The 14,176-nt window shown below is 45.3% G+C and overlaps 1 protein-coding gene across 1 annotated transcript in view; it reads left to right on the top strand.

Moving 5' to 3' along the window:
- The window catches only part of LOC140197022 (uncharacterized), a 389,174-nt gene that overhangs the window by 362,336 nt on the left and 12,662 nt on the right, over window positions 1-14,176 (top strand). Inside the window, exon 13 of the mRNA XM_072256957.1 lies at window positions 14,038-14,152. Within this exon, the coding sequence (XP_072113058.1) occupies window positions 14,038-14,152 (115 nt within the window). The remainder of the gene's footprint in view (window positions 1-14,037; window positions 14,153-14,176) is intronic.

The raw sequence follows: 14,176 nt of genomic DNA, 5'->3' as shown, positions 1-14,176 counted from the left end.
GCAACAAATTCCACAGATTTACCACCCTTTGACTAAAGTAACTTCTCCGCATCTCTGTTCTAAATGGATGTCCTTCGATCCTGAAGTTGTGCCCTCTTGTCCAAGATTCCCCTACCATGGGAAATAACTTTGCCATTTCTAGTCTGTTTAGCCCTTTTAACATTCAAAATGTTTCTATGAGATCCCCCATCATTCTCCTGAACTCCAGGGAATACAACCCAAGAGCTGCCAGATGTTCCTCATATGGTAACCCTTTCATTCCTGGAATCATTCTTGAAAATCTTCTCTGAACCCTCTCCAATGTCAGTGTATCCTTTCTAAAATAAGGAGCCCAAAACTGCACACAATACTCCAAGTATGGTCTCACGAGTGTCTTATAGAGCCTCAGCATCACATCCCCGCTCTTATATTCTATATCTTTCCTTCTCTTGTATTCTACACCTTCTAGAAATGAATGCCAACATTGCACTTGCCTTCTTCACCACCGACGCAACCTGGAGATTAACCTTTAGGGTATTCTGCACAAGGACTCCCAAGTCCCTTTGCATTCTGCATTTTGAATTCTCTCCCCATCTAAATAATGGTCTCCCCTTTTATTTCTTCAACCAATGTGCATGACCATACACTTCCCAACATTGTACAGGTTTCCCCCGCCATCTGAAGGTAGAGCGTTCCTATGAAACAGATCGTAAGCCAGAATGTCGTAAAGCAAAGAAGCAATTACTGTTTATTGGGAAAAATTTGTGGTGTTTGCAGACCCAGAAAGTAACCTACCAAATCATGCCAAATAACACACAAAACCTAAAATAACAGTAATAACAGTAAAAGCAGGAATGATATGATAAACACACAGCCTATATAAAGTAGATTTTCTTTTCTACAATCATTGCCACACTGTTCTCTGTAGCGAAAATCTTGCGCAAGTGCTCTCGGCAGAAACACATTCTTCAGTAACCGTTAAGCTATGAAGCTGCCAAATCATACCAAATAACGCATAAAAATACACAGCCTAAATAAAGTAGAAATAATGTATGTACAGTGTAGTATTGTAGCGGTGTGCTACGCACAGCGCTAGAATAACGACACATAGTCGGTGAGTTGGAGTTGCGATAAAAGAGATTTATTCAAACTTCGCGACCTCCTTTAAAGCTTTCCTGTTCCCGCCCTCCCTGGGCACCAGCAGCATATTTGCAGACCCTTCCCGCACCCTGGTTTTTCCCCCTGCTGGTGAAGATGGCCTGGCGCTCTTTTTGGGGCCGGCCTCTCTGCTGGCGTGCGCTGTTTTGTGAGCCGGTTTGAGTGTGCTAGAAAGTGGGTCGCCACATAACCCCCCCCCCCACAGAACCGGCGATTCATCCCCCAATGTCCACAGTCTGGATCGGCCTCTGTTTCGGGGGTCTGCCCCTGCGCTGCGGTTCCTGAGCCTGGACCGGCTGCGCCAAGTCCACATGGGCTGTTTTGAGTCGGTCCACCGTGAAAACCTCCTCTCTCCCCCCAATGTCCAGCACGAACGTGGACCCGTTGTTCCTGATCACCTTAAACGGTCCCTCGTAGGGCCGCTGTAGCGGTGCCTGGTGTCCGCCCCGTCGTACAAAAAGAAACTTACAGTTCTGCGGGTCTTTGGGTACGCAGGTCGGGCTCTGTCCGTGCTGTGAAGTGGGTATGGGGGCCAGGTTACCAAACCTCTCACATAGTCTGTCCAGGACTGCTGTAGGTTCTTCCTCTTGCCCCCTTGAGGCTGATATGAACTCTCCTGGGACGACCAGGGGTGCACCGTATACCAACTCGGCCAACGAGGTGTGCAGACCTTCCTTGGGTGCCGTGCGGATTCCGAGCAGGACCCAGGGAAGCTCATCCACCCAGTTAGGCCCTTCCAGGCGGGCCATGACAGCCGACTTCAGGTGACGGTGGAAACGCTCCACTAGTCCGTTCGACTGTGGGTGGTAGGCAGTTGTGTGGTGTAGCTGTGTTCCTAAAAGGCTGGCCATAGCTGACCACAGGCTGGAGGTGAACCGGGCGCCCCTGTTGGAGGTAATGTGGGCTGGTACCCCGAAGCGTGCTACCCAGGTTGCGAGCAGTGCTTGGGCGCAGGATTCAGAGGTGGTGTCGGTGAGCGGGACTGCCTCTGGCCATCTGGTGAACTGGTCTATCAAAGTTAGGAGGTACCGCGCTCCTCGTGACACTGGCAGGGGCCCCACGATGTCCACGTGAATGTGGTCGAACCTCCGGCGGGTGGGTTCGAACCGCTGCAGCGGAGCCTTGGTATGCTGCTGCACCTTGGCCATTTGGCAATACATGCACATTTTGGCCCATTCACTGACCTGTTTACGAAGTCCATGCCACACGAACCTGTTGGAGACCAGCCGGACAGTTGTCCTGATGGAGGGGTGCGCTAAGTTGTGAATGGACTCGAAAACCCGCCGCTGCCGGGACGATGGGATAGGGTTGGCCAGTAGCTACGTCACACAGTAGGGTCCTCTCACCTGGGCCTACGGGGAGGTCTTGGAGCTGCACACCGGAGACCGCAGTTCTGTAACTAGGGATCTCATCGTCTGCCTGCTGTGCCTCCGCCAGCGCTGCATAGTCCACCCCCTGGGACAGGGCCTGTATGGTAGGTCTGGATAGTGCGTCTGCCACGACGTTGTCCTTTCCCGAGATATACCAGATGTCCGTCGTGTACTCGGAGATGTAGGACAGATGTTGCTGCTGGTGGGACGACCAGGGGTCGGACACCTTAGCGAACGCAAAGGTAAGTGGTTTGTGGTCCTCGGTGAAGGGCCTACCTTCTAAGAAGTACCTGAAATGCCGGATTGCCAGGTATAGTGCCAATAGCTCCCGGTCGAAAGCACTGTATTTGAGTTCAGGTGGTCGTAGGTGTTTGCTGAAGAACGCCAGGGGTTGCCAGCGACCCTCGATGAGTTGTTCCAGCACTCCACCCACAGCTGTGTTGGATGCGTCCACCGTGAGGGCAGTAGGCACGTCCATTCTGGGATGCACTAGCATCGCGGCATTTGCCAAGGCTTCTTTGGTTTTAACGAAAGCGGCTGCGGCCTCTTGGTCCCAGGTAATGTCCTTGCCCTTACCCAACATCAGGGTGAACAGGGGGCGCATGATTCGGGCTGCTGAGGGGAGGAAACAGTGGTAGAAATTCACCATACCCACGAATTCCTGCCTTTGGTTGTGTTGGGTCGGGGGAAGTTGCGGACCGTGTCTACCTTGGCAGGCAGAGGGGTTGCCCCGTCTTTAGTAATCCTGTGGCCCAGGAAGTCGATGGTATCGAGTCCGAACTGGCATTTGGCTGGGTTGATTGTAAGATCGAATTTGCTCAGGTGGGAGTAGAGCTGGCGGAGGTGGGGCAGATGCTCCTGACGACTACTGCTGGCTATGAGGATGTTGTCCAAATAGATGAATGCAAAGTTCAGGTCACGTCCCACCGTGTCCATTAGCCGCTGGAAAGTCTGTGCGGCATTCTTTAGACCAAATGGCATTCGGAGGAATTCGAAAAGTCCGAACGGGGTGATAAGTGCTGCTTTGGGGATGTCGTCCGGATGTACAGGGATTTGATGGTATCCCCGGATGAGGTCTACCTTGGAAAAGATTCTTGCGCCGTGTAGGTTTGCTGCGAAGTCTTGAATGTGCGGCACAGGGTAGCGGTCTGGCATTGTAGCCTCGTTCAGTCTGCGGTAGTTGCCACATGGTCTCCAACCCCCTATTGCCTTGGGCACCATGTGCAGGGGGGAGGCCCATGGGCTGTCGGACCGTCATATGATCCCCAATTCCTCCATCTTCTTGAACTCCTCCTTCGCCAGTCGGAGCTTGTCCGGGGGAAGCCTTCGAGCACGGGCGTGGAGGGGTGGTCCCTGGGTCAGGATGTGGTGCTGTACTCCGTGTCTGGGCATGGCTGCCGTGAACTGCGGTGTCAATACTGATGGGAAATCCGCCAGGACCCTGGTGAATTCGTCGTCGGACAACGTGATGGAGTCCAGGTGTGGGGCTGGCAACTTGGCTTCACCCAGGGAGAACGTTTGAAAAGTCTTGGTGTGGACGAGTCGCTTCCCTTGCAGGTCGACCAGCAGGCTGTGTGCTCGCAGAAAATACGCCCCCAGGAGTGGTTGGGCCACAGCGGCCAATATGAAGTCCCACGTGAACCGGCTGGAGCTGAACTGTAGCCGCACCATGCGGGTGCCGTAGGTTCGTATTGTGCTGCCATTTGCGGCCCTCAGGGTGGGTCCCGGTTCTCTGTTGTGGGTGTCGTAACTCATTGGAGGTAAAACGCTGATCTCCGCTCCGGTGTCAACCAAAAAGCGTCATCCCGACTGCTTGTCCCAGACATACAGGAGGCTGTCCTGATGGCCAGCTGCCGTAGCCATCAGCGGCTGCTGGGCCTTGGCATTTCCCATGAATTTAAAGGGTGGTCTGCAGCGGCGGACCTCTGTACCCCACCGCTGGTGGTAGAAGCACCATTGTTCGTTGGGCTCTGCTGCCGGGCCTGGTCTGGTCTGCCGTTGGGCATACGGCTTGGTGACCTGTTCGATGGACGCCCCTCTCTCTTTCCTGGCATTCCACAGCACATCTGCCTGGGCTGCCACCTCCCGGGGGTTGCTGAAATCTGCGTCGGACAGCAGCAGGTGAATGTCCTCAGGCAGTTGCTCTAGGAACATCTGCTCAAACATGAGGCAAGGTTTGCGTCCTTCAGCCAGGGCCAGCATTTCGTTCATTAATGCCAACGGCGGCCTGTCTCCCAAACCATCCAGGTGCAGTAAGCGGGCACCTCACTCATGCCGTGAGAGTCCAAAAGTCCTTATGAGCAGGGCTTTGAATGCTGTGTATCTGCCGTCCTCCGGGGGCGACTGTATAAACTCCTCAACTTGTGCAGCAGTCTCCTGGTCGAGGGAGCTCAGCACGTAGTAGTAACGAGTGGACTCCGAGGTTATCTGCCGAATGTGGAATTGTGCTTCTGCTTGTTCGAACCATAAGAGGGGTCGCAGCATCCAGAAGCTTGGCAGTTTTAACAAAACTGCATGAATAGATGCAGCGTCGGTCATCTCTGGTCCAAATATCTTTTGGGCCGTCGGGGTCACCAATTGTAGCGGTGTGCTACACGCAGCTCTAGAATAACCACACGGAGTCGGTGAGTTAGAGTTGCAATAAAAGAGATTTATTCAAACTTCGCGGCCTCCTTTAAAGCCTTCCCGTTCCCGCCATCCCTGGGCGGGACTGCTGTTGGGAATGCATATTCCCAGACCCTTTCCGCGCGTGGGACCTTCCCCCGCTGGTGATGATGGCCCGGCACCCTTTTTGGGGCCGGCCCCTCTGTCGGCGCACGCCAGTTCGTGTGTGCTAGAAAGTGGGTCGCCACAGTATCACTTACCGGAATTGGGAAGACAGCACCGAGCAGACTTATGATGGTGTGTTAGGCTGAGTCGTCGGAGGTTGGGGTGGTGCAGTGGTCCCAACCTCTGGGCCGCCGACCGATACCGATCTGCGAAGCGTGCAGTGGTACAGCGGTAGCCGGGACGCACCCAACACATCTTTAAGAAAAAGGCCGAAATTACAAGGTAATTAATTGGGTGCCACCCGGCACGTAAATGTCATCCCAGATCAGAGACGATTGCCGATTGCATCGCCTCTGATCTGCACTGACATTTACGTGCTGGGCAGCACCTAATTAAGTAGCTTGTTTATTTCGGCTTTTTTCTTAAAGATGTGCTGGGTGCGTCCCGGCTACCGTTGCGTTCTCCGTGGCAATGTATCGGTCCGCGGCCCGGGGGTTGGGGTGGTGGGACACTGGTGTGTCATCTCATCGTCGTCTGTTTCCATCAGGGCAGGCATCTTCTTCTATGTCTGCCTGCCTCGATGTCGAAGGTCGAGGTTGGTCGTCTGCTGTGGCTGATGTGGAAGGCTTGAAAAACAACAGTATGCTTGACTGCTTAGCCTTGTGCATTTTTCTATCATACAGTTCTTTGTAAGCACTCAAACAATCCTGTAAATATACCCTAAACCGACGTACCCTTTCAAAATTAAAGTTGTACTTCTCTGCAATCATTGCAGCGAAAATCTCAAGCAGTTGCTTCACGTTCAGTTCCTGGACAACTTCACTTTTGGTCTGCTCGCTACTGCATTCGGTTTCGATCGTTATCCTTTCCTCTTCCAGTTGCATCAGCTCTTCATCTATCAGCTCTTGGTCATGGGATGCCAAAACCTCTTCAACATCATCTTTGTCAACTTCCGCAAGCCAAACTCACTTTGTCCTTACTTCGTTCACCACGATCGAAACGTTTAATTATGTCTAGTTTTACACTGTGTAACACCCTTATGAGCTCTTTTAGGCTTTTCAGATACCCTAGAACTCATCCTACAAACGGCTGCTCACAGGCACGTGTTTAAGCAATGGCAGCTAGAATGCAGTTCCGGGGGAGGAGCTTGGCTGCTCAGGGCGCGCGCTGCCTTTTTCCGTAACACCTTCTGTTAGCGAAAACAGGTAACTAATGTAGGTCTTTCATAACAGCAAGTTTTTGTAAAGCGAACGTTCGAAAAGTGGGGGACACCTGTATTTCATTTGCCACTTCTTTGCCTATTTCCCTAAACTATCTAAGTCTCTCTGCAGGCTCTCTGTTTCCTCAACACTACCCGCTCCTCCACCTATCTTTGTATCAGAGGCAAATTTAGCCACAAATTCATTAATCGCATCGTCCAAATCGTTGATGTACCTTTAAGGCCATGTTCTCCTTAAATGTTTCACCCTTCACCCTTAACCCATGACCTCTAGTTCTAGTCTCACCCAACCTCATTCAAAAAGCCTGCTTTCATTCACCCTATCTATACCCCTCATAATTTTCTATGCCTCTATCAAATCTCCCCTCATTCTTATACACTTTAGGGAATAAACTCCTAGCCTATTCAATCTTTTCCTATAACTCAGATTCTCAAGTCCTGGCAACATCCTTGTAAATTTTCTCTGCACTCTTTCAATCTTATTGGCATCTTTCCTGTAGGAAGGTGACCAAACCTGCACACGATACTTCATATTGGGCCTCACCATTGTCTTATACAACTTTAATATAACAGCTCATCTCCTGTACTTAATACTTAGATTTGTGAAGACAAAAATGCCAAAAGCTTTCTTTACGACTCTATCTGCCTGTGATGCCCCTTTCAAGATATGATAGATCTGTATGCCCAGATCCCTCTGTTTTGTCACACTCCCGCTCACCATGCAAGTCCTAACTTGGTTTTCACTCCCTAAGTGCAACTCCTCACACTTATCAGCATTAAATTTTATCTGCCATTTTCAGCCAATTTTCAAGATGTTCCACTGCATGCTTTGACAATCTTCCTCACTGTCCTCTACACCCCTAATCTTGGTGTCATCTGAGTCGAGCAGCTCATTTCATCTTAAATGGGCACTTGTTTATTGAGACCACACCCACAAGTCCTGGACTCTTCCATGAGAGGAGTTGCTCTCAAATCTCCAATGTGTAGCATCTCAGCTAGATGAATCTTTCCTTATAGGCCATTCTATCTGTACCCAGGATCATCCCAGTGAATCTCTGGATAGCATGCATTGAAGTAATACCCTTTCCCAAATATATAGATCAAACCTGACTACAGTACTCTAGGTATAACATCAGTAGCGTAGTCAGACTTGCATACCTTAATACCCCCGTCCCCTGAAATAAGGGCCAACACGTCGTTAATGTTCTCTATTGACTGCTGCATCTTTGTGCTAACTCTGTCTGATATGCAGTAACCCTGCTCTGCTTTTACTTTTTGCAGCTTTTCCACTATTCAAGTAACATTCTATTCCAAAATGGAAGACTTAGATTTTCTCACATTATACTCAATTTGCTAGTTCACCTATCAATATCTTCACTGTGTTTGGCTTCCTTTCTCCAAGTCATTGCTATACATTGTTAACAGTTGTAGTCCTGAACAACTCTAGGAGAGTGCACTGGTCAAAGATTGGAAACCTGAAAAATTATCTTGGTTTCAAAGCTGAACCCAAACTTCCAGCAACCACCCAACAACCACAGTTTATTATAATCTGGGCATGGGGACATGGACAAAGGGAGCTGTTGTTAGAATCCCCAAGAAGGAAGCGCTAAGTGATTGCAACAACATCGTGCCATCATACTTTTGTCAGTGCCCAGCAATGCTGTCTCCAAAGTTATTGTCCATTGAGTTACAGATGCTGTCAATGTGTGCTTGAGGAAAGAGCAAGCTGGCTTCTGGAGAAACAGAGGCCATGTTGACCAGATCTTCGCTCTGCGTAACATTGTAGAACAGTGCATGGAGTGGCAGAGACAACTGTTATGTGAATTTCACAGACATTGAAAAGGCTCGATGTCATCCACGGGGAGAGCCTCTGCCAAATTCTCAGATCACACAGAATCCCTTCCAGAACTCTACAGCTTATCCAGAGTTTCCATGCTAACTTCAAGACAGGAGTCAGGCAAGGCTGTGTCATGTCAGTGATATTATTTAACCCGGTAATTGACTGGGTTATGAGGCAAACAATGAACAATAAGCATACTGGCATTATATGAACTCTATTCCTACTTTAGAATACCTTGACTTTGCAGATGACCTCGCATTACTATCACAGACTACATACCAGCACATGCAAGAGAAAACCCAGTGCCTATGTACCTTTGGTGGACAGGTTGGACTCAGAGTCAGCCAGAGAAACATTGAGACTATGACCCTCAATGTAGAGTCTCCTCCTCCCGTCAAACATATGCTGTCGACTTACCCAGCACCGGCAGCTTCACCTACCTGGGCACCATCATTCGACAGGATGGTGGGACCAGAAACGACATTCAGTGCAGTCTCAGCAAAGCTAGAAACATCTTCAGATCAATGAGCAACATATGGGGATCAACAAAGTACAGTGTCCACACCAAGGAGAAGTTGGACCAGAGATGTGTTCTGTCCACATTCTTGTATGGGTCAGAAGTCCAGTGCATGACAGAGAACAGTCTTTCCAAGCTGTTGTCATCCCACACCACAAGCCTCCAGAAGATCCTCCATATTTTCTGGCCAAGAGAGATCTCCAACCACGTCATACTCCTTCAGTGTCATCAAAAAGGTATGGTCACAATCATCATGGGGAAATGTTGGAGATGGATTGGGCACGTGATGAGAAGAGAGGCCAACTCCATCATCAAGGCAGCACTTCATTGGACCCCTGAAGGGCAGAGGAAACACTGGAGACCAAAGACAACTTGGCACCATACCGTAGAGGCAGAAATGAGGACACTTCACCACACTTGGGGCACAATAGAGAAGATGGCTAAAGACAGACTGAGATGGAGGACCAATCACAAATGAGAAAATCTGCAGATGCTGGAAATCCAAGCAATACACACAAAATGCTGGAGGAACTCAGCAGGGAGGATTCTTCATTGCTACCCTAAATGCTAGCATTTGATGATTGATGATATCTTAGTTTGCTTCTTCCTGTCCGATAGCCGACCTCTGTCTATGTCAATGTGTTAACCTCCATTGGTCCGTATCTTCTGACTTAACCTTTCATTTTGCACCTTGTTGGGTGCCTCCTGGAAGCTTAGATGCAACTTCTATTGGTTTTCTTCTGTCCATTCTGGTTAAGGGTTCCTCGAAATAACTATAATAAATCTGTCAAATATTATCTTTGATTCATTAAGCTCGATTAAATTACAATTTTCCAAATGTGGCTCTATTATTTCCTTAACATTTGATTCTCACGTTTTTCCTCATCAACCTGTAGTTACTGCACATTACCGCCCTCTCTTTTTGAATGAAGATTAAAATTGGCACCTTTTCCACCCGCCTCCACTTAAAGTTAAATCTAAGGATTTCTGCGTGATCACAACTGAAACATCCACTATCTTGATAGCAAGTTTGTTTAGGGTCCCAGGATGCAATTGAGCCAGAACAGGGGATATGTCAGCCATTAGCCCTATTAGTTTGCTTATTAGCAAATCTCTAGTGATGATGCTGGTGGTGATGTTTCATTTCTCCCCAGTATTATCCTTTATTAATGGGATATTCATAATATCTTCTATTTATACTGTGATAAATATCTGCTCAAGTCCTTGCCATTTTCATTATTCCCTATGTTTGTCTTTCCTGCTTCATTCTTTTGAGAGACTCTTCAATTAAATTTGATGCAATTGTATTTGATCTAAGTTTCTCCCTCTTTATCTGAATACAATAGTTGACCATATTTTGATCACAAGCTCCAAGGGATCTTTTACCCCGAGGCTATTTTGAAATCTGCCTCATTGTTTGTTTCAGATCCAAGACAGCCTGTTCCCTGAGTGATTCTATGAAAGTTAGGCACCAATTTCAGTGAAATGTACTAAATGTGTAGCAAGTTCATGCTATAAAACCATGTCTGAAGTGTGTTGTAGGAGGATTAGTGATACAGCTTACCTCCCTGCTGTAAGAAATCATCTAAATCATCTCTCATTCACAGTGCTACCCCACCACCTTTACCTTCCCACCTTTCCCTACAAAAAATTAAACATCCCTGAAGACTAAGTTTCCTGCTTTGGTTACCCTGCAACCATGTCTCTGTAATGTCTTTTTTCCATTTCTTGGTTATCTTGCTCTTACTTGTCCAGTGGCCTTACTTTCACCTCCCTCTTGAATCCTCTGCCTTCTGATTTTAAAAAAAAATCTTTTTTTCATTTTTCTCGTCAAAGATCCTGCTAATGTTCTTGTATATTGACTATGCTACTTACAATCCACCCCAACCTCACATGCAGCTTTGACTCTGATGTGCACACTATGTATAGTTGGGCAGCATTATGAAATGAAAACCGCTTTGTCACATGAAGGATGGTTTAGCCATAATCTGAAGTGGGTAACCAATACTTCCATTCCCTGCACTCCAGGAGTTCCCCATACTTTCCGGTCCAAGAGTCTCTGAGTGTCAAGCACATAAGGAAAAGGGGTAGAAGTAGGTTATTTGACCCAATGAGTCTCCCCACCATTAAATAAGGATGCAACTGATCTTTCACCTCAATCCCTCTCTTCTGCCCCATTCCCATACACCTGCCTCGTCTAATATCAAGAGATCGCAGATTTAAATGCAATCAGTGACTGTTTCTCTCCTCCCCAGTTACTACTATCCTATTTACACCATTCTATTCGTATTTTGTACTTTTGGCATCTGCTTATTTTTGCGTTTATATTTTGTCATATTTTCTTGTTTCTCACAATGAAAAATTATTCTTTCTTTATCAATCTGTACTGATTCTCTGACCAGTTATTATTTTGAATGATTCATTTCTTTGATTGAATCATTGTTAACAAAAATCTTGCATTGATCTTATGGATCAACCTGTACTGAAAATATCTGACCTAATTGCAGTTCCAATTGTTTTTTCAAATCAGAATGTGAAGATGTATAGTGTGTGAGTGCCCTCTACCTGCTAAACTGCAATACTGGCCCCTGAACAGAAGCTGACTCCATATCCTATCTGAGGTGAAAATAGATGCTCTTCATATGTCACCTTATCTTTAATAATTTGGCTGTGGAGATGACTGTACAGCTATTATTAACTTGTTACTTGGAGCCCTAGATTTGATTTATTATTTTCAATGCCCGTCTGAATGTTCAACATTGAGGCAATAAATAAAAATGAGCTTCATGCACACAAATTAAAGCAGTTTCTTGTATAGAACTTCAATTTGATGAGTGCATTATTTTCACATTATACCAATGTTAACTGAATACAGTATGAAATGGTATAATCAGATTTAATCACAGCAAGTATAAAATATTTAATCCAATGATGTGTCATTAGATTAGTATACAGGATTATTTTATTCTGTAATTTTGCAGTATGTTGAATCAGTCTGAAAATAATGGGACTTTGTATTTATTTAAATTTCTATTTTTAAATTTACTAATTAGTTCCGTTCTGCTAATTAAGATTAAATGTTTTATTTATCATTTGGTTTATGAGGCAGCTTTATTACTGCAGAGAATTCTTCTTTCTTCCTGGAATTTTTTTCACAACATGATCCAGATATATATGGTTAATTAGTTGTGTGCTATTTTCCCTGTTATAGCGAATATTTGGTTCCTTCTCTGGCAGTCACTTGAGATTTCCTTTCAAATGGGATGTCATGTGCTAGTTGTTACTAATGACATATTTTGTCAAAGGTGTGTATGTAGAGAGTGTTGGATTGTTGTTTATTATTATGTGGTAGCATTATTACTGTATCAGAAAACAAACAGTGTGGACCACAATTGTATTGTTTGCTAATAACTAAAATCCTTAGAGGTGCTAGAAAAATGTTCCAAATGTTTTGTACTCTAAATACTGTACCATAAAGGCATAAGTGCTGATAGTATAAAAAAAAGGTTATATGTGATTACTTAACATTTCATAGCATTTTGAGGTTAATAACTGTTATCTTCACTTTATTATCAGAAATTGCTTTTCCTTTAAAAACCGTCATAAACCCAGCCTTGCCACCAAGTTTTTAGTCATACCTAATGCTTTACTTGGGTTGTTCTCTCTGGACGGGTGGAGATCTGATAGAGGCTTTTAAGATGTTGAGTGGCATACACTAATTAGACAACTGGCATCTTTTTCCCAGAGTCAAAATGTCGAATACTGAAAGGGCATGTGGTGGGGGTGGGGGGAAGCAGTGTAAGTTTGAGGGAGAGGTGTGGAACAAGCTTTTTTTTACACAGAGAGAGGTGGATGCCAGGGGTGGTGGGGGAGGCAAATACAACTGAGGTATTTAAGAGACTCTTAGATAGGCACATGAATGTGCACAAAATGGAGGGATGCAGACCTTGTGTAAGCAGAAGGGATTTTTTTTGTTGTTAGCCGTTTAATTACTACTTTAATTAGTTTGGTACAACATTGTGAGTCGAAAGGCCTGATCCTTTGCTGTTACTGTTCCATGGTCTATGTTCTGATTCATTGTCAGTAATCAAGTGTCTTCTGTGAAGTACAGTTGAGTCATCTTTATACATTTAAAAACAGCATAGTTGAAAATTGTTATTCATAATGAAATGAGTATCCCATTGCTTAAGAAGTTTCTGAAGACATGCTTTAATGTAATTTAACATTATGAAATCAAAAGTAGCGCATTTTGAAATATATTAAATAAGATTTTTCATCTTAAAGGGAAATGGCATTTGCTCCAAGTCAAAGAACTTGCTCTTTAAAGCACAGAAGTCTTAACAGTTATTGTAAAAGTAGACTGACAGATGTTCCTTGGTATAAAATTGTTATTACACTGGAGTCTCAGCATACATAGCAAAGTTCAATGCTTTTGTTAAATAAATCGCGAAAGCATTAATGAATAATTCTGCTGAGTCATGTTTAACAGGTATTCAGATGATTGGTTTCAAAAATTGCCTTAATTTGATATTCAGGTTCAAACAAATCCATGATTCTAATTCAAGAAAACTTTTCAATGCAAATATCTCGAGTATGTGGCAGCTACATAGTATAAAGTGATCAAACATGCCCAGAATTTGTCCCAACAGCACTTGCGCAGTGAAAGAACACAGCTTTCCAGGGGAACAATACTTCCCAAACTGCTGGACAGAAATACCGATAAGCGTCAACACAATACACATTGAGGTTCCGCCATGGGAAATGTGTGTTAATTTTGTTGGTCTTTCACAAAAAGACATCAACAAGCTGATGACTGCCAACTTTAAAAAAAAACCTAAAATATCATAGTTTTTACATTAAAGCTATGTACAAAGTGTTTTCGCTAACAAGTCACTGCAGTAGACATATGATATTAGAATCTCCATCAATGTGTGAAATGGGTCAGCTATGCCCCAACTGGAAATAAAAGACAAATTGAAAGTGTTGAAGTACGATTCAATTCTCCTAAACATAGGAAGTTCTCAAGAAGAATGAGTAACACCAAGGAGAAACCATCAAAAGTGGCTCCAGTAGATCAGTGTATTAGGAAATCTTGGGATTCAAACCATAGTGTTTGATAACTTTGTATTAAGATCCCTCCTTTTTCTCAATGAATATGATAGAATTTACCTCTCTTTCTTGACAGATTATAACGGAACAATACAGAAAGTTTGCCTGGATGGCCTGGTTTACAGAAATTTTTATTACAATCAGCATTACTGTTTCTTTTTTGGTCACTGGATCTTCAATGAAGCATGCATGTACGTAAACCTTCCTTGATATCT

This window comes from Mobula birostris, chromosome 4 (genome assembly GCF_030028105.1).
Source record: "Mobula birostris isolate sMobBir1 chromosome 4, sMobBir1.hap1, whole genome shotgun sequence".
Classification (NCBI taxonomy): Eukaryota; Metazoa; Chordata; class Chondrichthyes; order Myliobatiformes; family Myliobatidae; genus Mobula; species Mobula birostris.
The sequence above is the reverse complement of the archived record's forward strand: the minus strand, read 5'-3'. Positions and strand labels throughout refer to the sequence as shown.